This window comes from Ricinus communis, chromosome 10 (genome assembly GCF_019578655.1).
Source record: "Ricinus communis isolate WT05 ecotype wild-type chromosome 10, ASM1957865v1, whole genome shotgun sequence".
NCBI lineage: Eukaryota > Viridiplantae > Streptophyta > Magnoliopsida > Malpighiales > Euphorbiaceae > Ricinus > Ricinus communis.
Window position 1 is genome coordinate 6,899,447 of NC_063265.1, and position 22,292 is coordinate 6,921,738.

Sequence of the window (22,292 nt, forward strand, 5' to 3'; positions counted from 1 at the left end):
AATAAATTAAATTTATCAAAAAATATAAACTGAACCGTAATTCCATTCAATTTTTTTACTTATTCAAAATTTTGCTCACCTCTATATTTGAATATATAAAATGTTAGTGCATTTAATATATGATCAGCATAATTTACTCCTCCATAGCTTCTCCGTATTAATTAAGAAAACTTACTATGCTTTGTTTTGCAAGTGATGTCACCAGAGTTGAAAAGAAACACTAGTGTCAGGTATGTTAGAATAAGGTGTATACTCGTTAGTTCATTATTGAGATGTCAACTCATATTTATAGGTGAGGTTTTGCCTGTAATATCAGCTGAAGTGGTGCTTAAATATAGAGAAGTCGGGGGTTCCAGTTTTATTAGAATCGTGTATCATGGTTAACTGGAGTGATAAATTGCCTAACCGAAGAAAGGTTAATGCGGAGTTCGATAGTTTTCTTTAAACTAAACTAAAGGTGATGATGGTTCGTTATATACAGGTGAGTTCACAACTCGTACAAGAAATCACTTTTAGGCGAGCCTCCATCGGCAGGCAAACAATGGCATGATATCCTGACTGAGATGAGCCTTCCTTTTTCAAGCCAAAACCATGCTTTATTGTCCCCTTTTATTATGATACAAGTGGCAGGTAACATAGATATATCTCTACCTACCAGGCAGGCTTCTTGGTACTAAGTAATTAATATGAGGATTGACAAGAACTTAAAGAGAAAAAAATTGCATAGTAAACGGGTCGATCACCAAATATATTTGGATTCTTGTGGCCAAAAAAGACATAATCAAAGACATCTGAGGCCAGTCAGAGAATCTAAATTGTAACTCTTAAATCAGCACATGCATGTCCAAAATAAATTTTCAACTCACAACATTTTTTTTTTCAGAAGAAAAAAAAAAACAAAAAACATATTTCATTTATGTAATGAAATTTCATTAGTTAAATAAGTCTTTTGGACAACAGATAGTGCCTTGGAGGGATATTTTCTTCTACGTACTGACTTATTCTAGCTTGCTTAACACAGTACATGTGTCAATCAGCTTCTGATGATCAAGGAGATTTCAAGTTTTATCAGTGAAACTCTATCACTTGATTCTATTTCTAAAATAAAATGTTCATGCTCCTTTTTGCCGAGAAGATTGGATTCTCGTCCAAGACAAGATCCAATATATCTGTCCGAGAGAGGCATATTACTGTAAAAAGATTAAATAATGACAGTGAGAAAGAATCAAAAGAAGAAACTACAGACTTATCAGCTGTGTTCTTAGCACTTAAAATGACAAAGAAAACCCTAATAATGTACTACAAGATTGCACCATTATCAAAGATTAGAATTGAATGATTGGTACGACGCAAATTGAAATTTAGTGGTTAAGCTAAATCTAAGTATAAATTTAGTGATTTTTGGGATAAAATGAAAGAAACCATCGGCTATGTACAAAGTCACTTGACACGAACCACATAATTTTGCACCATTTTCATCACCAAACACATAACACATGTTACAGGTGAACCTACAACCAACAGTTTAGCCTCTCAAAGTGGAAGAGATGCTTCCGAGCATGGAATAGATGCAAGCTGTACAGTACAGCAGCCAATGTTACTGCCGCGAAAGATAGCAAGGTTAACTCCCAGAAATCCTGAATGTCAATCACATCAATGAAAATAAGTGAGTTTGGACATAAAGCTTGAGAATCTCGGATTTTACCAAAAAATTGCTGTAGAAAAGGTAAAATCCAGGGATGGATACCCTTGGATTGGAGATGATTATTCCCATCATGTAACCTAATAAGTCCAGAAAAGACTGAAGAGAATTCTGAACGCCTCCCACAACACAACGATCGGATTCAGGAACGTGATCCTGCATAACCCGCCAAGCATTAAGAAAGGAAAGTAATGTAAAGCAGAACTAGCTGGATAATTAGTACAAAACGCTCGGTATCATTTTTACATATGATGGTTTTCGTCACCTGCATTTGCTGGATGACAGATAAGTCAAACATCCACAAGCCAAGACGAGATGTCGCCACTCCAGCCATCAGCATATATGCCGCCAGATGATGATTTTGGACCCATATCGAACCGACGCATAGTAAGAGGCAAATCCACTGCATGAAGCATAGATAATTATGAAAATAATGAAGGTCAAATTAGAAAGTGCCTTTGGGAGAAAGCTGATAACTAATCTAACTATACATACCTGAGACCAGATTGACCAGAGTCCTGTTCTCAGAGTCAAAATGCGAGACTGCAAGATTGGGTATACAACAGTTGCTGCAATTCCAATTGTTGCACTTATTCCGCGTGCTATAGCAATGACAAAAGCAGGTATACCTTGCCATTTTAGAGTAGCTGTCATCAAGGTGCCGAAGCTGTAACAATAAAACCAGAAATTATTAAAATTGAAACAATCAGCAAGTTCAGCCAAGCACAAAATTTTTTCGTTTTTCAAAAATACACGGCTGCAGGGACTAGTATTTAGTTTGAAGTCTCATAGCAAGCAACATGAAGGGAGAGCACCATCCTAGTGAACATTTTAAGCTCTTCAGCAAGCTCAGCACAATGTTTTGTTCCCCGTGCACCAGAATTAGATATGAGGTATACCCTCCTTTTAAGGGTATGAATAAGAAAAGTGGAAAGACATGTTTGCTTAAAACGGAAGTTTTAGATTTTTTCTTTTACCTAGTATTCAGAGTTAGTCTGACTAATCTAGAGTGAGTGTGTGAGGCAGGACCTTTGCAGATGGTAAAACACTGCCTCGATCTCGTAATTATATTTTCATCTCTTAGATAAGTCTTAGCCGTAAGGAGAAGGAAATTGTATCCGATGTTCCAGATGTGCTTCAAAGTGGACCCTCAAATAATATTTAGTTACTTATGTAGTCATTGGACAAAATTACACTTAAGACGATCACCTGAGAACTGTGAAATATAACAAAGCCAGAGCTACTCCAGGGAGCACAACATCTTGGTGCAAATAAACATTCCAAGCGCCAACAAAAGGGCCCTTTGCGATCCACTCAGAGACTCTCCTCCTCCATCCCTTTTCCACCAATGCTGTATTTTCTTTATTTTGAGGATGCAGGTTCTCTGGCTCTTTGGTAACAGTTGTGCCCTCTTCCAGATTACTTGGTGAAAGTCTTGTAATCTTCTTTCGGCTACTTTCACCTAAAGCTGGAATCCCTTTATATACAGATGTAAAAAGCCAATACTCCAGCCATACTGCTGTACTGTTCCAGATAGCCAAAGTCGTAGCAGAGGCTTTAACTGACACAAAACTGATTATGAAACCAGCAACAAGTGGAGCAAGAAGCTTGCAGGTTAAATCAATTCTTCTGATGATCGAATCCATTTTTGTTAGTACACTTGGAGGATGGCCTTCTGATATAACCACTAGCCTGTACTTTGAATTAGCCATCATCATACAAGGGGATTGAAAAGTATAAGACAAATTCTGCAGTTAAAATTTGTTAAAAATCCTAAATCAGCGTTCTCTTGAAAGCAGGTTTAGTTCATAAATTACCATTCTCTTTCTATTAAGATGGTACCACCAAGGGTGGAAAGCACACCAACAGCTCCAGAAATGTTGGTCAAAATTACAAGAAAGATGAATGCTGTGAAATTTGTGGACTTCAATGTTGGAAAGACTAGCAACACAATTATTGAGCATCCAGCAATCATAAAGGAGAGATTCTGCATCACCAACCAAATCCAAAGAACCTACCACCAAAATTACTTCAATTATCTTCTTTTTTTATTAGTCTTCTAAATTAGAGTTTCAGGAACTGCAAAAATTTCATTAGGAAAAAACAAAGTCTCAAGCAAACCTTAACATATGACAACTTCTCTGCCCATTGTCCAACTAAAGGACCAAAGACAGCAATAGTGGCAGATTCAGTAGCTCCATAGATAGCAGCAAGGATTAAAGAATTTGGCCACAGATTGATCATGTAAAGACCAACAGAAAATTCCCACATTCTGCAAACAACCAATAATTAATGAGGAATTTAATCGCATACCCACATAACAGAATGGTTAATTATCATATGCTTGCAGGAGGGACTGTATATCAATTTTTTACCAATTTTATAAAGTTTCTAACAATCCAGTAAAATGGACTTCAAATGTTACATTTATAAATGGCTTGTAAACAATCATCCTGCCAAGTTTGTTTCAGGATTAAAACCTTAACTAATTGAAATTGCACATAAAAATTTAGAATGTATCAATTACTTTTAATTGAATAGCGAGAAGATCAAAAACCCAAAAAATAAACCAGCAAAAGATAATTGAATTCAGGAACCAAAAAACGAAAAAGTGAATTGGACTGTTCAAGTTCTGAAGAAAAGAGTGTAATGGAAGTTGCATAGTTAATATTTATTTTAATGGTTGAAAAGTATATCCACTAAAATATAAATAACCCCTAAACCATAACTATGCCTTAATAATAATAATAATAATAACAATACAGGAAAAGTCAAAAAAATTGATTATTCATAAAAATGTAGACAGGCGAAAAAATGAAGACCTGGAGTCCCATCTTGCCAAGAATTGGCCAATGTACAAACATGTAATCAGAGATTTAGAGAGAGGATGTTGTTGAGAAGAAGATGGTTGTTTTTGTTGTTCTTGTTGATGCTGTTGGTTGAGTGGAGACATTTCAACCTCCATTCTTACGTCTTCTTTTAATTATCTCTTCAAGATTCAATTCAATTGGATTCTGCTTCCCAAATCCATCTGCCATTGCTATACCCTTTTTAAAGCTTGAAGCTCTTTTTGGTGTGTTGTCCTGTTCCAGAGGTGACTCAACACTACTTTTTGTCTCTGTTTTGTTTTTTTTATTTAGAAAAATAAACTATATCGCCGAATTTATTTAACATTAGATTACGGTTATATTGTTGTGATTCTGCTATATATTTCCTGTTACGTCTCATTTATTCCTTTTGTAAGTAGACATTAATTTTCCAATAATTGGAGCAAGCCCAATACCAATTTGGCATTGTGCTGTACATAGAAAATGCCAAACATAGGACAAAAATGAAAAATATAGTATGCTTTCATTCTGAGCCTTAGCAGTGCAAATCTAGGGTCCGAGTAAGCTAAAGGAGAAGAGCCAGTATAGTTAGATTCAAGGACTGCTTCCACTGATTACTCTTTTCCTGTATGATTATTGCATTCAAAATGGATTGCTCCCCTTATCACCCTTTTCTCCATTATCCATTGTGAAATTTCGACCGGGTTCTAAAATCTTTGATATATCATATTAAAACTCTCTTTTAATTAAAGCGGATCCCATGCTATTCTGATCATTTGTGTACTAATTCTTTTGGTTAACTTGTCAATGTATTACTGTGCGTTTAACATACTACCAGCAATAGATACTGATAATCCTACCAAATGCTAAACATTCATCAGGCATCAGCTATGACTAATGACTCCTCGATCACAGTAGATAACGGAACTAATTAGGTTCAAAGGAAATCGAACAACAAATTAGTTTTCTTAATAAATTTATCTAACCTGCTGCCCTGATGAAATGATAAATTCTCTACTCATATATACTTCCAATAGATAACAGGAATTATTCCCACATCCACAACCGAAGACAGATGTCAATCCTTATAAAATGACGACACAGAATCTTATGAAATAATTAATAATGAGACTGAAAGGTCAGTGTTTAACACACAAAATATTCTTTCCTTACAAGTGCACTCAACGAGTTACTCATGAAAACAAAGTCAGTTAAGGGCAGGAACAAAGAGAATCTGGGGAGAAAAAAGAATGGAGATTGTTACAAGCACCTAAAACCTGGAGAAAAACTGGAACAGCACCATCCCTACACAACAGGAAGAATAAAAGGCAACAAGAGTTAAACCAACCACAAGGGATAACACATCAGATAAAAGGCATAAACTGTTCTCCTTTAGACATGGAGTACCAGCAACCATGAGATATTCTCTGGGGTAACAACATAGGTGTCAAACATCCTGCATCACAACCATCAATAACATCTGATAAAGCCTCAATTTCACATATCTTGACAGTTCAATTTAGGGCCACTTAAAAAAAAACATAGAATTTCACTTTCAAGACAGTTTCCCAGCATTTGTTTACGACCAATGTACCGATCAAACTGACCATCAATTTTGGTGATGCATATCTTTTCTTTCATATGAATGAATTTGTTATCAATCGTTGTTCGACTTGCCTCGTACACATCTTAGTAGTTTAACATATTCATTTTATTAATGGATCAGTAAGCTTATTGATTGAACTATATGGAGCATGAAAACACATCAGCAATGGCGCTGATGCTATAAGTAACAATATCTCAATTCTAAATTAGTTGGTCCCTAACAACACTACAGATATTGAAGCTGATGGAGCAATAGACATATGCTGAATTGTCCAATATTTACAGATCAGGTACTATAACAATGATCAGAATGGAAGAAAGAAAGTAACTGAAACTAAAATTGCATACAAAACAAGGGCAGACTGAAAAAGAAGAAAAGAAAATTTCTAAGACATTTAGCACTCATACTTGGGGAAAAAGACGTGACAAGAAGTGTAACAAAGTTGTCCTTGAAAACAAGTTCTAAAGTATTCTGTCAAGCTAGCCATTCAACCTTTCATTTTTAAACAAATCAGTAGCATCTTATAAGATACAGGAAGATGTACAGCATTTTATAATATCTTGATAATCCAGTCATACAGAAAAGTTGAAACGGGAAATTCATTGGGATAGAACCTTAAACAGCACCCACACTCAAACTTTAAATAAAGTAAGTTGAATTGATTAGAAATGTGAGAGGAACTGTTTCCTCTATTACAATGGTCTCCAACTTAAATAACATAAGCCAGCTATAAGAATAATCTCCTGTACCAAGGACATCTGAAGTGCATTAAGCTCGAATTAAAGTTGATACAAAAACTATCTCCTAAAACCAGCTGTAATACTTTGGTGGTCTTATATTCCTCCTCAAAACATTAGATGGATAAAAGCATGCAAAGTAGGCCAGAAGTGCTTCAGCAACTCATCAGTTTATATATGCTGCTTCAAGAAAGCCACTAAAACAATTACAATTGGTTGGGATTTTCATCAAGGCTTAGAAATTGATTGACATATTTAACAAGTTAGGTTATCAAAACAGTGAGTATTAATTTTGGGATGCCGGCGAGTTCAGTTCCCGAAGAGATAAACCTCGCCATCTAGTAGCACATACTTCTAGGGAATTGCTGTCGAACTAACATCATTATATGTTTATCAACCATGACTACAAACTTGATTCTTAGAAAACCATAGGAATCATACAAAAAAAATAGACTGCATGGACCTTATTGAACATCTTTATAAGCTCAAAACTCTATACCAACGCAAAACAATTGGCCAGTAAAATGCTAATTAAGTACTAAAAGGCCAAGAAAAAGATGAACATGAGCTCACATTTTAAGTGTTTCAGGTATTATATCCACTTTGCTCTTTATTAAGAATCACACTTCAATTCATCTGAATCCGAATCACTTGCATTGTAACCTAATAAGAATTCCAACCAAGCAAAGAAAAGGAAAGTTAATCATTATAATATTAATGGTAGCAAGCAACTGAGAACAACGATAAGTATACCTGGATGCTTATCACTGACTCTCCAAACAGAAGACCTAGTCTTCGATGCTCTTGTCATCCAAATTTTTCCCTACAATCCATCCAAATAAAATATTACACCAATCTATAACACTGAATAAAATCAAAAGAGGGAACAAAATCAGAAGAGCGATAAACACTTATACCATAAACAAATCATAAGAAACAAGGAAACCCGATTCGTTATCAACAAAACGAAAGTGAAGACACGAAAATTCAAAAAGTTATCACCTTTTGAGCATCTCTAGGAATACCATAGCCACTGTAATACATTTGACCCACTAAAACCTGCATATTAATATCTCCAGCCTTAGCTTCTTTAAGCGTATCTTTAAACCATCTCTTCACGCAATCGGATACAACCTCTGATAGCGGCAACCGCCGGTTATTACTATTGATATTATTGTTGCTACTGCTATTACCATTATTTATGTTGTTGCTGTTAATATTGTTGGTTATATCAGAACTGCCCTCCATCTTCTTTTCAGTCCTCTCTTCTTGAAATCGCGAAGTGGGTCTTGGGTATTTTGAGGCTTTTAGATTCTTGGTGGCTCGACTGTATATCTTTCTTAAATCGGCAAGCGATTTTCCCATACAAAATTGAAAGCTCAATTGGGTCTTTTTTGTTATATAAAGACTGAAACTTTTTTTGTTTCTTTTGTTTTTAGTTTTTCAAAAAACAATTACGCCCTTTTGCTTAAGAAAAAGTACAGAGTACAGACCCATGTAATTGTCGTGTGTGTTATGGAGAGAGATACGAATGTGAGGATTAAGGAGGGTTTCTGTACAAAGGGAACGGAGATTGCAAAGCAGCTGTTTCAAGGTATTGAAAAATAAAAAAATTAAAGCAGGCTCAAAACTGCGAAACGATAGCGTTTCAGTTACTTAAGGCTTGGAGTAGATCAATGGCTATTGTGTTTGACTTCGCTTTGCTAAAAATTTTGAAAAGAAAAAAAAAAAAAAAAAGGACTGCTTCAAGGGGCCCACCTAGGACACCTCAAGTTGCGTTGTGTGTTGAAATCTTTTGGGTTGGAAAATTGGAAATCAGCTGACCTAATGACTAATGTTTGTGGCTGTCCTCAATGATGGTATCTATCTATATTGCAATTTTCTGGCTGTGGATTCTCTATATTTATTTAAATATCATATCTTCTCTAATTGACTGGATTAACATGTCTCTTTAATCTAGTTGAGCTACAACCAATCCAAGTTTTAGATTAATTTACTTTATTTTCTAGATATTAAGTTAGGAAAATAATTGAATCTCTATCATTTGTATAATTGTATATTGAAAAGAAAAATATGATCCTGTCGTAGACTCTAAGAAAAAAAAAAAGAAAGTGATCTGATATGGGTTTAAATTTTCATTTCAAGTGTATCAAGAAGCCATTAGTAAATTAAACTTATGCAATGTGCATAAATCAGAACTATATTATGTCATAAATTAGAAGTGAGTGGATAATGTAAGAGAGGTAATTTAACTCATAAATTGCATGTGGGAGTTGTTGATTGATGTCTAATTCTACCAGTAATCCTTGCATGAGCAAGAACCTTGGGAGAAATAATGAAATCGATTATTATCCCTCACAATTATCTCTCTACCTGTAATCCTAGAAATGAGCTTTATAGCAGCATGACAATCACTGCAGACACGAAGGTTTTTTACTACTCGAATGGTTTGTTTCGGAGCTGTGCTTATTAGACCAAAAGCTATTGCCAGCTTCTCACTGTGACAACCCAGGAAATGTTCTTTCTCCTCTTCTTCTATATCAAACAGTACATTATCTGTTGTGGGTATGTAGCCGGCTGCTTTTAGGTCCTTGGCCAATTCAACAAGTTTTGAGTATATCTTCTCGGACATGGGATGGGACTTGTCTCCGACGAGAAATTCATGAACAACTCCATTCACTTCAATCCAACTGCACCCAGGTATTTTCTGCATCCCCCTTTCCTTCATGATTGACCTAATTTGTGCTGCATCATCCCATTTAAGACCTGCAGAATATATATTTGACAAGAGAATGTAATTTCCTGAGTTCCACAGTTCTAATGCTACGAGTTGTTTCAATACATGTTCTGCCAATTGAGTGTCTCGATGCAGCCTGCATCCACCCAGCAAGGCTCCCCAAACAATGCCATTGGCTTCCATTGGCATACTTTTGATCAACTTATGAGCTTCATCTAATAGACCTGCACGACCAAGGAGATCCACCATGCACCCGTAATGCTCAATTGTTGGAGTGAAGGGATATACGCGGCCCATGCTGTGGAAATATTTACGACCCTCGTCAACTAGACCAGCATGAGTGCAGCCACAGAGTAATCCAACGAAAGTGTTCCCATCAGGTTGAATCCCAAACCTCTCCATTTGGCCAAATAGTCCAAATGCAGCTTTCTCATGTCCATTCATGGCAAGACCTGATATAGCAGCATTCCATACTGCTCTATCTTTCCCCTTTATTCCTTTAAAAACTTCCCAGGCTTTAGCCATGCTCCCACATTTTGCATACATGTCAATCAAAGCTGTACCTAACACATGATTGGTGAAGAACTCAGTTCTATCCATCAAATTGCTACCCCAGTCTCCTAATTCCAGTGCTCCTAATCTAGCACAAGCACATAGAAAACCAACCATGGCATAATGATCCGGTTTCAAACCCGCGTTCAACATCTTAAAGAAAAGGTCCAAAGCGTCTTTGGGCAACCCATTAGAAGCATAACCCTGAATCATTGCACTCCAAGAAACAATATCCCTCTCTGCCATACCATCAAACAAACAACGCGCTTTCTCCATATTTCCATGCTTGGCATACAAATCCACCAAAGAAGTAGTAACAAACACATTCCTCGCCATAACATTCTCCGTTATATACCTGTCTATCCATTCTCCATTAGCTAAATCCCCAATTTGAATACACGCAGACAGAACTTGGACAATGGTGAAACTATCAGGCCTCAAACCCGTCTCCAACATCCTACGAAACAAATCAATAGCCTCCCTGTACTTACCAACGCCTATATACCCACTTATAATGGCAGTCCAAGACACAATATTGCTTTCGGGAATAAGATCAAGCATCTTCAAGGCATCATCTATAGACCCGCACTTAGCATATAAACTAACTAAACTAGTGTTAACAAACAAATTACAATCAAAACCCAGTTTAACCACAAGGCTATGCATCATTATACCCAATTGAAAATCCAAAAGCCTCGCACATGCTTTTATGACAAAAGGAAAAGTGAAATTATTAGGTAAAAAACCTTTTTTTCTCATTGAATAGTAAAATTCTATAGACTCGGTGAAGCAATCGCTAGAAACTAAGCCGCGAATCATAGTGTTATATAATACAACATCGGGTTCTTTGATTTGGTTAAATATTAGGCGAGTGTAGGTTGTGTCATTAAAATCGAAGCTGGAGCGTATAATCATGCTCCAGAGGTAGCTGCCCTGGTCGAAGCCGAGACGGAGAAGCGCTGCGTGGACATGTTTGAGCTGTTTTAGTGAATTGAAGGATTGAAGGAGACGATTCTTGAGGTTTAGTGCATTGATCAATGAAGGAGATGTTGTGTTTGTGAAGATGAGCATTGCCTGTTTTCTAACTTTTCATACAAAATGAGCGCCAAACCTGGGTTTTGAACGGATGATTATTTGGTCACATGACGCATCATATTTTATTTTAATGGTTAAATCTATTATTTTAAATTTCAGTAATTATACTTCTCTAAACAATCAATAATTTGAATAACTGATTAAAATGATATTAAATATATATTACAATATATTAAAATAATATTGAATAATAACTTTAATTATTTATATAATTAAAATTTTATATTTTATTTTATTAATTTTTATAATTCAACAGTGAGGATTTTATTTTATATTATTTAATATCATATTAAATATATATTGATAAATTGATTCTACTAAATATTTTCTATTCATTACAATTCTTTTACTATAAAAATAATTTTAATTTTCAACTTTTCAACAGTAAAAATAAAAAAAGTAATGACTACGTGATTGAATTCTAAACCTTAGTTTAAGTTATTTAATTCTGAAAATATAAAAGATAAATATTCAATTTATGAGTTATTTTTCTTCCATTCCCTCTAAAATTTTGTTTATCACATTATTTCTTTACAAATTATACATTTATACTATTTTATTTTTATGTGTAGTATATTTTCTTATATATTTTTATTTATAATTTTAATAACAAAATTTTATTTTATAAATTATATCAAATTAGCTATTGACAATGAATCAATTGAACTTGAAAAGAATACAACTATGAATTTATAAAAAGATAAAAAAAAAACAATTTATATTCTTATATTATATAAATTAATGGAAACATATACAAAATTATAATTATTGAAAAGTTAATATTAAATTTTTCTTTTATGATATGCAATTAAAGATTAAATTAAAATTTTATTTTTTTATTATTGTTTAGAGGCAGTAATAAAATAAAAAGTAAACTTGCTAATAGGCTTAAATTGATTAAAATATATAATATTTATAAATTAAACAATAATATTTTGAAATAAAAAAAGCACTTTGTAATTACTAAAATTTAAATTTTTAATAATTTTAAATGATATTAAATATAAATAAAATTCATAGGTTAAGATTTTAAAAAGAAAAAAACTTCTCTATTGCATAGCCCTCTTCACAGCTTATCCATCATTTACTACTTCTAAACCGCAAGTATAACCGACCAACTGTTGCAAACTTTCAAAGACAATTCCTTCGCTGAGAACATGAGACGTCCATCTAAAATAACCACTCGATGCAAGTCTCAGTTAAATCCAATTCATTCCAATGAAAACAGTAAACTGCCACAGATTTTTTAACTCTGAAATTTCTAGCGCTCTAAAATTCAATCTGGAAGTATACAAATCAATGGCGCCAATGCATCCATAATTACAGTAATGAATCATGCAAGCCATTATACAATCATTCATAAGCCAAAAGCAACATTCTAAATGGGCAGAGGTGAGTACCGCAAAATATACTACATACAATAATAACAAAATTTCATAAGAAGTTCGACCACACCTCAAAATTTATGCCCCTCCAACACAATTTACACCTTCCAAGATACTGATACAAACAATACATACAATTTGATTAGAGAAGCGCTTGCACGCTTAGCCATTCTTGTAAATTCGCATTTCACCACGTATTGTATTCCCGATGATAGAGCAAAGGCAATATTTGAAACCATGGATCGGTACTTCAGCAAATGTGAGTGATGTGCGTAGACAGGAGGAGAAAGGAGAGACTATACATGAATATAGTGTGGGGAGGAAAAGAATCCCAAATTGCAGATGCTGCAATTATCTAAGGAGAACTAATGTGTATCTACAGCATATCAAAGCTTTAACCACACAGAGAAATGCTGCATGTAAGTTTTCTCAAGAATCACTCCAGCTGTCTGAATCATCATCTTCATCACTTCCTGTCAATGCCTATTTCAGAGAAATTCAACATTATATGTTTGTACTTGCATATAGATACAGGTATAGAGAGAGAGAGAGAGAGAGAGAGAGAGAGAGAGACCTGGCGAATTGCATTTGCTTTCTCCAAGATGGCAGCAACCTTCAAGTTAGTTTTTGGACCCTGAATTCCCTGAATACTATGCCTTGTCACTGCCGTAGGCTTCAAATTAAAGGACTACAATGGGAAGTGGGGAAACAAAATCAGTCCTCCAAATATCGGGATGTGATACCCAAACATGGAAGAATAAATAAGTGGGAAAAAAGAAACATATTGAAGTGCTGGATGTTTAACCTTGGTTCGTATCTGTTCTAGTAGCGAATCTCTTTCGTCTATCTTTGGCCCAACCTGAGGATGAACTCGTTCTGTTACCTTCCTCAACTGCAGAAGGTTCAAAAAAATCACAAGTCAAGACTTGCCAGGCTTAAGACATCAGAAAAACAATTCCCATAAAATTCAATAAACCATCATTACCTTGCTTTTGTCATGTGCAGCAACAGCATCAATAAGAGGATTCCGGGGACGAGGAAGCTTGCTCCCATTTGGCTTTCCAACTTCATATGTTGGTGGCAGAGCTAATGAACTTGCTGACCATGTTGTTTCAACATGCAATGATAGTAAATCCTGCTGATATTGGTCTTCTAACACAGTTTGTGGTGATGCAGACTTGTCAGAAAATTTCCTTTCTTCTCCTTCAGAACTTTGCAAATTGTTCACAGGTACCTTTAGCTCTGAAACTGATTCAGGTGTCACCTGGTTTGAGTACCTGATTTGCAGACCATGTGAGGGCTCAGGATCATTTTCAGTTTGTGCATGTTCTACAGTTACCGCTGATGATAACGGGTCTGGACTAGGTTCTACTGGATTTCTTCTCGATGCAAGAAAGCCATCGTCAGGCACCTTACCACTTATTTCGGGTAAACCTAAATATGAGTTCAAGGATCGTGTTCCCTCCAATTGGAGATTACCCTGTTGGCTGTTTGCATCTGTAGCAACAGTCGGCATATCCAATGAGAATGAAGTTGGCTGCACAGAACTTTCAACTGAATTGGTAGGCGAGTGTTCCAACTTCTGAATATCAGCAGAAGTAAAAGAAAAAAATGGGTTTGAAGACTGCATACCCTCTCTGCCTAGTAATACAGAATCAGCTTTAGAATTCTCATCAGCTGTAAATGGCCGTGTTGGCAAGAGCGTATCCGGATAATGATCAGTCCATTCTCCCTGTGACACTAGTGGAGCAGGTTGAAACTTCCCTAGCCTCCATTGCATAGGAGGTAGGGGTGGCAGTGGTGGCAACTGCTCCAAATTTACAGGGAGTGGGCCAAAACTGGGAAAGGCAGATTCAAACGGATTCTTCGACAGCACAGTACCATTATCTTCCTGGCCTGCGGACTGCATTAAAAGTCCTTGGCTAGGAAGAGCTTCTTGATCGGAAGACGCACCAAAGTATCTTTCCTGATCCATGTCACTCACAGTTTCTATCTGTTCAGACAGCATAATTGATGATTTAGGACTTGCTTTATGAACTTGCAAACATCCTGCATCAGGTTGATCAGATTGGACATCCAGTGACTGCTCTGATGGAATTCCAGTCTCTTCAAGGTGACTAGGAGTTGAATGCTGAAGAACAAATGGCTCAGAATTTGCTTCATCCATGACTTTAGAGGCAGATAATGCAGGAATTTGATCAGCTTGCAATGCCACCAAGTGTTGTGCTGAAACAGTTCCTGCCTCGGGGAGGTAACAGGTAGGCAAACTCACAGCATTTTCACTAGAATCTGTAGAATGTCTCAAGTGGGCATCTTTTGATTTCAACTCCTGATTGTTAAGTTCTGAAGATGGAATGGTGGTGACATCAGCAATGTAAGAGCTGTTTCTGTTATGAAAATGATCAGAGAAAACTGATGCATGGACATTTTCAAGCTCATCTAGATTGGATTGGCAGTCAGAGACCGAATTGTATGGACTGGAGTTCACATCTGTAGAAGCAACATCCAGTTTTTTCACTTCTTTTTGTTTCTCTGATTCCGTACAACATTCTCGTAAAACTACCTCATTGAAGTCCAATACTTTTAGATGAGGATCCTGATTTCCAGAAAGAGATTCATCAATATCTACAAGATTACTTGATGAAGAGCAAATCAAATCTGGAGCCAGACAATTATCATCACTGATATCATCCTTAGCAGCAGTAGCAACAGCAACAGGAGATACAACCACATCTTTATCCAAGTTTACAAAATCATCAGAGCCTAGTTTATCTGAATAATTGTTTTGATCCTCTAATGGGACAGAGTCTCCACCCACTACATCCACTTTGCTATCAATGTCTGTCAAATCATTTTCACCTTCTGAACCATCGACTGCTATGTCTGAGCATTTCTGCTCCTTAATGCTATCTACCTCCGGAGGCTCCACCACACCTGTTACAATTTCTGAGTTACCTCCTGTTGCTGCAGTGACATCATCAATCTCAGAATTCATTTCAACAGGCTTTATAACATCTAAACTTTCAGACAGTTCTGTGACACCTGTATCCACATCAACTTCTGGGAAAACTGAGGAAGGGAACTGCTGATTTGATGGTGAAATAACTGAATGTGGGGAATCAATTTTCTCTTCAACTAAAATTTTATTATAACTTCCATCTGGATAATCTGTTTGAAGCACATCATTTGCACAACCATCATGACCTTCCTTTTCCAGATCTGATATGTTTGATGCACATAAAAACACATTTGAGTCTTCATGATCCATCCCTTCCATAGGACAACCTTCGGAGGAATCTGCAGGTGACCTATTACGAATTTCCTGGGAAGGATCAGATAAAATTATGGAAGAATCGGACAAATATGTGGCTTTTTGGTTAGTATTTAGTGATTCGAGACCAAGTTTAACACACTCATAGTCTGGTTCATCTAATACAGTTTTTGCTGAAGAAACTACAATTGAATTTGCAACAGGAGCTGAAGGTGGAGGCAAGGAATTTGAATCTGAAAGACAAGAATTACAAGATGCTTCTCCAGTATTAGGAATTGTCTCTTCCTCATTGTATGTATTATTATTATAAACGATAAGCTCACTAGATTGGATTCCTATATTCTCCGCACATAGAGATGGTTGGTCCAATGGTGAATCCGCGATCTCTGCTGCATAGTTTTCAGAAGAAGGGAACACTTCAACTGCCCCTTCAATGTCAGACTGTATATTCTCCGCCACATTGCTGTGAGAATCTGAGTAGGAAAAACTCGGTCTCCCTTTCTTAAATGAACCTTTCCCGTCATCAGAAGTAGAGGAGTTTCCAAATGACTGAGAATCAGAAAAATTAGCACGTATATCCAGATGTTCCTCATTGGCGTCAGAATCTGTCCCATGTTTCCCAACCTTCAAAAGACCCTGATAATCCTTGGATTTGTACTCATTATCTGTTTCCATTTCTGACTCCACGGTAGTAAGAGCATCCATGTAATTGTCCACCTCGCTCATCAACTCATCAGAATGGTCCCCATCTAGACTCTCCTCTGATTTTCTGTCCCCATCAATGGCCAATTCATCTTCAATTGCCACCTTATGAATGATATAAGGAGATGCATCATCCTCACCACCAGATATTGGGTCTGGGACCTTCATTGTTTCTCTAGTGATAGCCTCCTCATCCAACTCAAGCGTATAAGATTTAAGTACGACATCCTGTGCAATAGGAGAAGAACCTGTGCTTTGCCTTCCTTGTGATGAATTTCTTGGAGGACTTACAGTACCAATCTCAAGTATTTCAAGCCCTGATTCACTAGAATTATCTAATGTTAATCTCAATGGTGATTGATTAACAGAAACCTCACAAACTACTTTATGTTCTGGTGAGGGAGTCCCCAAGAATTTTTCCATATAACTTTTTCCAGGTTTCAGATCAAATGGAGATCCATTTAGTTGCCTTCGCTTCAATTTCACAATACGTGCAGGGTCTGAATGGCCATTCTCAACACGCTCCTCCAAAAATAGCTGATGCAGTCTGCACTATTTGACAGTAAATTACATCACCAATCAACAATATATAGAACCTGGCAACTTATGCAACAATGACTTAATGCACAAACATAAGAATAAAAGCCTCACTTGGCATGCGATGTTGGCACAACTTCTGGGGTGTCTCCCATCCTCCAGCGTGATCCTTTCTTCTGCCAAAGATAAAGGACCAAATTAGACCTCAGGCATTATCAGGACACAGGTTTGATTATATAGTATTAGAAATGAGCATGCACTCATGCCACTGTGCTGACTGGCATTGTACAGGTAGCCTAAATTAAAAGCTGAAAAATATAATCTTTTTCATTCAAACAGAGATGAAGACTTGAGTTTCTAACCATCCTACAAACTGAGAACTTGTAGCATTTTGGATTCTAATTCTATTATTAAGTTGGAATAGCTCAAACTTCGGAAGTGTGACCCCTCCTATTCTAATCTGCTATAAATCTCAATATTACTAATCTGCTAACTAATAATTACAGCTACACATTAACTTGAAAAACCTAATGTTTAATACAGTTCTACTCTGGTGATCACAAATGTCCTTCAAAATAAAGATCATCCACAAGCGCAAAGTGTACATCCCATATTCAATTCACTTTAAACATGAGGTTCAAGGCTGAGCATGAAAGCTGCCCTTAAAGGCTACGGACAGGCCTAATAGCAAGAATCATACATATCTAGAATGGAATAAAATCAAAAAATAAATAAATAAATAAGCACAAAACAAAAGATTAAGTTATTGTCAGTCAGTCTCCAATTTGAACCTAGAGTAGGCAATAAACCAATAAGAAGAAAGGCCATGGATTATTTATATTACAAGTCCATAACCCAAGTTAAAAGACATGACTAGCCTGATGCATTATAGAAACTATGATTATCAGTCCTGTTTGTCTGTTTGGGCTATAAATATGAGTGCAAGTGATGATCATCACCACTTCCATAAAATTCATTCTGGGCCGGTTCAGGTTAAAGCAAAGGTAACCAATTTCACATATGCAGCAAACAGAGTCAATTTGCTGAACAAAAATCTTAGAAAGGCCTATACTGACAAATATTAACAGGAAAGGTATATGTTCATCTAATTTACTGGTAATCTTTTATTGCATACCTTCACTTTCCGGGTTTTCTTCTCTCTCTGAACTTCTATGCCAGAGGATGCTGCTTCAACTTTAAATAATGATGGATCAGTGTAACGCTTCAAACAAGCTCCAGCACCAGCCACATCAAACCTGTCAGAAAGCATAACTTTACCCTTACCTACTAAATGAATGCCTTTTAACTAAACATGAAAGATCTAAAGTTCATACTTGTCCAGAAGGAATAACCGTGGGGGGCCACGGCATTCTTCATAAGAATCCATTACAAAACGAGGTAAGTCTCCACGAGTTATCAGATTCTCTTCCATGCGCAAATTAGGATGCCAATCAACACCTACAAAATTGTGCTTTTATATAACAGTGGCTTTTGGGCTTTTCCATTGTAAACTTAAATGTCACTTATTTTAGACACGAGAGACCTAACATTTCCAGAAAAATAGGTCATTCATACAACAAGAAAAAAATAAAGGATGCGATGTATGAGGTTTATAAAGCACTTACATTACAGGATGAGCCTATAAAGCTTCTATATGCATGTGCATGAGCATTGGGCAAAAACAGTTGACTGCAAAGGATAACTGCATGTCTAACCAGGTCTACATTGAACAACCAGATCCAACAACCTTCAAATAATCACATTTACTCATAAATATTGTCCTATGCTGGCTAAAGTTGCCCTTCCACCAAAATATTTTATATTACACCTCTACAAAGAAAAATTAAAAGACATCTTTCCTAATGAAAATGGAAAGTAAAATTTGACATTTAAAGTGTGATCTTCGGTGCTTTTTGACCATTTCAAATTAGTATGAGCATCCAAAGAAAAAGATCAAATGCCTGTTTGATCAGGCAAATAATTTTAAATTTCTTCTTTGTAGGATTTGTACAATCCAATTAACTATATGAATTAACCAGCAATAGACAGTAACTGTACAAAAAAAAATATGCAGACGGTTTTTTAACCTGCATTAGTAAAAAATGGTGACTGATCAGTTTGGGAGAGGAATGCTTTCTCAATTGATGGTACTTCAGCCTCAAGCTGCTGAACACGAGCTATTAGGCCATGGCCTCTTGCTGCAGTTGCCATTACTTCTTCATGCAAGTCGTGAAATACCTCAGCAGCAAATCTAACAACCACAAGAAAAAACAATCAATACATAACTTATCATACAATTCAAAGTCCTAATAATTAGAAGAGAATCAAATTCTAAGACATAATCAACAAGAAAAAAAAATTTCATTTGTAAAATGCCAGGTGCAGAATGAAATAGACTTAGCAAAGAGCAATCTAACATTTTGTTCTAGTTCGCAAGGTTCTACATATCATGACATACAAAAACTTTGAAATAGTTTTTGGCAATCTAAAAATGAAAGTAATTAGTTCAATTAGTCAATTGTCATGTTATGGTTGCTAAAATTCAACTATTTCGATTTTCAAAAAAAAAATAAATAAAAGAATGTTGGAAGAATTGAAATCATGACATAAGTGACATGATTTTGAAGAATTAAATTTATATGAATTCTTGCATATGATTCGTCCAAAACAAGATTCAAAATACAATCAGTGAGTATTAACTACTACTTCAATACACCTTAACGAAGGGATATAAATATAAAAATTTCATATACAATAGATTGTAAACACAAAATCCAATGTGTAAAATTTGACTTCCCATAAACAGACTCATAATTTGCTCATTCAATAATCAATTAGAACCAAATCACAATTTTAACTAGACTGTGAGTAAGTAGAGTAACCACGAATACATCATTGGCCAATTCAAACTTGAATTGCACAAAAGCTCCATTAAAATTCAACAAACAAAGTTTAGAATATCAAGAAGCTAACTAAGAATAAATCTAATAATTCATAAACTAAAACATACTCGGTTTCCGCTAATTGCCTAATTATACACGTAACTTAATTACTAAAATGAAGGAATCAGAATCCACATCATATTCCTAGAGCATCACATAATTCGTCACTGTAGCAACACGGTAATTCAAAAATCAAAATAGTCGAAATAATAAATTTAAAAAGCATATATAAACTAAATATTAAAAAAAAAAAAAACATCACACACCGAACGTAATAGAAAGCTACACGCACAGCTTTCTAAACTAGCATTTCACAAAACAAACAAAATTCATTATCCACAGACTAAGCCAAATCTTTAAAGCAGAAACAGAAAATTTAAAAAATAAAAAGAAAATTTAAAAAAGAGCAAGAAGAAGAAAAGACTAACTGAGCTAGGTCTCCAAGCTGGCGCAAAACACCGACAAGGCCAGCCATGGCAACACCTTCCAAAAGAGCCTCTGGATCATCTTTATCTGCAGCTTTATAAAGCTCTGGATCGGCCAAACCGTACTCATTTCTTATCTCATATCTCGCCAATGGCATTTTGCACCAATTAAACCCTAACGCTCCTCCACTTATATCTGCCTCTGTTTCTTCAACTCCTGTTTTTGATCGAGCACTAACAGAAAGAGGATTTTTGCTTTCTTTGAGCTTGAACAAGTGAATTTACATACACCAGGCAGGACCAGAGCAGACCAGACAAGACGTGGAGAGAGTCTTGTGATAGTGCGCGTGAGAGAAAGAGAGAGAAAGAGTATTTTAATATCTGTAATAAGCTAGATAATTAGTTAATTAATGTTTTTTTAGAAAAATAATAATAATAAAGAGAAAAAGAGAAAACGGTGTAGGAATTGTATGAGGGAGTTGTCGTTTTGCTTAACGGACATCGTGCCGCTCGCTTGTGATGCGCTTCTTCTTGTAGGCTGTATTGGATCGTGTTATTTGTTCCTGTCACGCGTATTTTTTTCTTTTATTTAATTATCTCTCTCGGTGAAGGTTGGAGTCTTGAGGTTCGCAGTAGTGTAAGATTATTACAACGTTTTATAGTATTATTACTATCATCATGTGACAAGTTTTTGGATCGCAAATTGTAAGGAAAAAAAAAGAAAGAAAGAAAGTTTGTTTGCCTTTAAAATTAAGCAATGAAAAAACTTTCCATTAAATAATCATCATGTGTTTTGATTGAAATCTAAAGAAATTGAACTAGTAAATTAACAAAATCTTAGACTATATAGGATGCTCAAGTGTAATAATTGACTAATTCATTAGGTTAAAAGCACTTTCAAAAAATTTAACTATTCCTATATTATATTAGACTTTATGTTCTTTTTTTCTTTCTTGTAATACTTATTTTCAACCTTACTCAAGATTATATAAAAAAAAAAACGTTGCATATCATTTTATTAAAAGTAACATTCTGCCTTACAAATAGACTATTGATTAATGCAATAATTCATTTATATTCTATATATAAGCAATAAAAAATTTCCAGTTCAATTAGTGGAACTGTGAATTTAAAAAAAAAAAAAATAGTTGCAGCTTAAAATTTAAAAAAATCAAAAAAGGAAAATTGTTAGTTTGGTTGATAAAAATATAAAATCAAAAATAAAATAAATACATTCTGATAAGAAACTGAATTGATAGTTTTAGGTAGAGAAATTAAATACAAACTAAAAATTAAGAATTCCTAAATTAAAAATTCGAAACCAAATTGACAGTTGAGTAACTAATTTTTGTTGATCCGTTTGATTGGCTCGGGTTTATTTAATACACCCGCAACCTGCAGCATATAACCATGGCCCATGCGTCTAAACATTGATAGCCCTCGATCAGAACGGTGGGTTGCATCTTTTGCTGTCGCCTCAATTCACCATGTTGACTGTGGCGCAAGAATCCTCCAAATGCGGGACCCATTGAAGAAATGTCCAATTGCACCATTTTCTATTTCACAGTGTCATGGTCCCCATGTACGTATATTACTATTTATTTATTTATTTATTTCCTTCTAATATATATAAAATATTTTTTAAATTTAAAATTTTATAATATTATATATTTAAATTTTAATATATAAAATTTTTATTTTGATATTTATATTATTTTTAATATATAAACGTTATATTTATATTTAATTTTATAATTATTTTATTAATTTATT

The 22,292-nt window shown here is 35.2% G+C and overlaps 4 protein-coding genes across 8 annotated transcripts; all 4 read right to left on the reverse strand.

Moving 5' to 3' along the window:
* Positions 1-943: 943 nt before the first annotated feature.
* Positions 944-5,524, reverse strand: LOC8263144 (solute carrier family 40 member 2). Of its 2 annotated transcripts, none has more exons than XM_048369761.1 (8): positions 4,525-5,524; positions 3,824-3,974; positions 3,520-3,716; positions 2,912-3,394; positions 2,198-2,369; positions 1,968-2,105; positions 1,706-1,858; positions 944-1,190 (listed from the first exon to the last, which is right to left on the reverse strand). In XM_048369761.1, the coding sequence occupies exons 1-8, from the start codon at positions 4,665-4,667 to the stop codon at positions 1,188-1,190; spliced, it is 1,440 nt and encodes a 479-aa protein (XP_048225718.1). In that variant the 5' UTR covers positions 4,668-5,524; the 3' UTR covers positions 944-1,187. The 2 variants fall into 2 exon arrangements, with proteins under 2 accessions (XP_048225718.1, XP_002526704.2); XM_002526658.4 differs by lacking the exon at positions 944-1,190 and adding an exon at positions 1,381-1,637 and having other exon boundaries at positions 1,748-1,858.
* Positions 5,525-5,638: 114 nt separating this feature from the next.
* On the reverse strand, positions 5,639-8,442 carry LOC8263145. Of its 4 annotated transcripts, none has more exons than XM_015723861.3 (4): positions 7,876-8,441; positions 7,627-7,696; positions 7,447-7,536; positions 5,639-5,835 (listed from the first exon to the last, which is right to left on the reverse strand). In XM_015723861.3, exons 1-3 carry the CDS (start codon positions 8,236-8,238, stop codon positions 7,487-7,489), a joined length of 483 nt encoding a protein of 160 aa, XP_015579347.1. In that variant the 5' UTR covers positions 8,239-8,441; the 3' UTR covers positions 5,639-5,835; positions 7,447-7,486. The 4 variants fall into 4 exon arrangements, with proteins under 4 accessions (XP_015579347.1, XP_015579346.1, XP_015579350.1 ...); XM_015723860.3 differs by having other exon boundaries at positions 5,639-5,986; XM_015723864.3 differs by lacking the exon at positions 5,639-5,835 and adding an exon at positions 6,775-7,070 and having other exon boundaries at positions 7,876-8,442.
* LOC8263146 (putative pentatricopeptide repeat-containing protein At3g08820) lies at positions 8,301-11,312 on the reverse strand. The gene has a single exon (XM_015723873.3). The coding sequence runs from the start codon at positions 11,231-11,233 to the stop codon at positions 9,167-9,169; it is 2,067 nt and encodes a 688-aa protein (XP_015579359.2). The 5' UTR covers positions 11,234-11,312; the 3' UTR covers positions 8,301-9,166.
* Positions 11,313-12,470: 1,158 nt separating this feature from the next.
* On the reverse strand, positions 12,471-21,106 carry LOC8278931 (protein SCAR2). Its single transcript, XM_002526661.4, has 9 exons — positions 20,523-21,106; positions 19,240-19,403; positions 18,487-18,610; positions 18,288-18,408; positions 17,267-17,328; positions 13,628-17,162; positions 13,448-13,534; positions 13,217-13,330; positions 12,471-13,125 (listed from the first exon to the last, which is right to left on the reverse strand). The coding sequence occupies exons 1-9, from the start codon at positions 20,675-20,677 to the stop codon at positions 13,072-13,074; spliced, it is 4,416 nt and encodes a 1,471-aa protein (XP_002526707.1). The 5' UTR covers positions 20,678-21,106; the 3' UTR covers positions 12,471-13,071.
* Positions 21,107-22,292: the final 1,186 nt, after the last annotated feature.

Excerpts from the sequence above, each read along its gene's own strand:
- LOC8263144 (XM_002526658.4), bottom strand. The coding sequence starts at position 4,667 with ATGGAGGTTGAAATGTCTCCACTCAACCAACAGCATCAACAAGAACAA. Across the intron at positions 3,975-4,524 it reads TTGGCAAGATGGGACTCCAG|AATGTGGGAATTTTCTGTTG; the intron begins GTCTTCATTTTT and ends GGTTGTTTGCAG. Across the intron at positions 1,859-1,967 it reads CTGTCATCCAGCAAATGCAG|GATCACGTTCCTGAATCCGA; the intron begins GTGACGAAAACC and ends CGGGTTATGCAG.
- LOC8263145 (XM_015723861.3), bottom strand. The coding sequence starts at position 8,238 with ATGGGAAAATCGCTTGCCGATTTAAGAAAGATATACAGTCGAGCCACC. Across the intron at positions 7,697-7,875 it reads TTCCTAGAGATGCTCAAAAG|GGAAAAATTTGGATGACAAG; the intron begins GTGATAACTTTT and ends GATGGATTGTAG. Across the intron at positions 7,537-7,626 it reads AGTCAGTGATAAGCATCCAG|GTTACAATGCAAGTGATTCG; the intron begins GTATACTTATCG and ends AATTCTTATTAG.
- LOC8263146 (XM_015723873.3), bottom strand. The coding sequence starts at position 11,233 with ATGCTCATCTTCACAAACACAACATCTCCTTCATTGATCAATGCACTA.
- LOC8278931 (XM_002526661.4), bottom strand. The coding sequence starts at position 20,677 with ATGCCATTGGCGAGATATGAGATAAGAAATGAGTACGGTTTGGCCGAT. Across the intron at positions 19,404-20,522 it reads CAGCTTGGAGACCTAGCTCA|ATTTGCTGCTGAGGTATTTC; the intron begins GTTAGTCTTTTC and ends TGTGGTTGTTAG. Across the intron at positions 18,611-19,239 it reads ACCATTTTTTACTAATGCAG|GTGTTGATTGGCATCCTAAT; the intron begins GTTAAAAAACCG and ends ACAATTTTGTAG.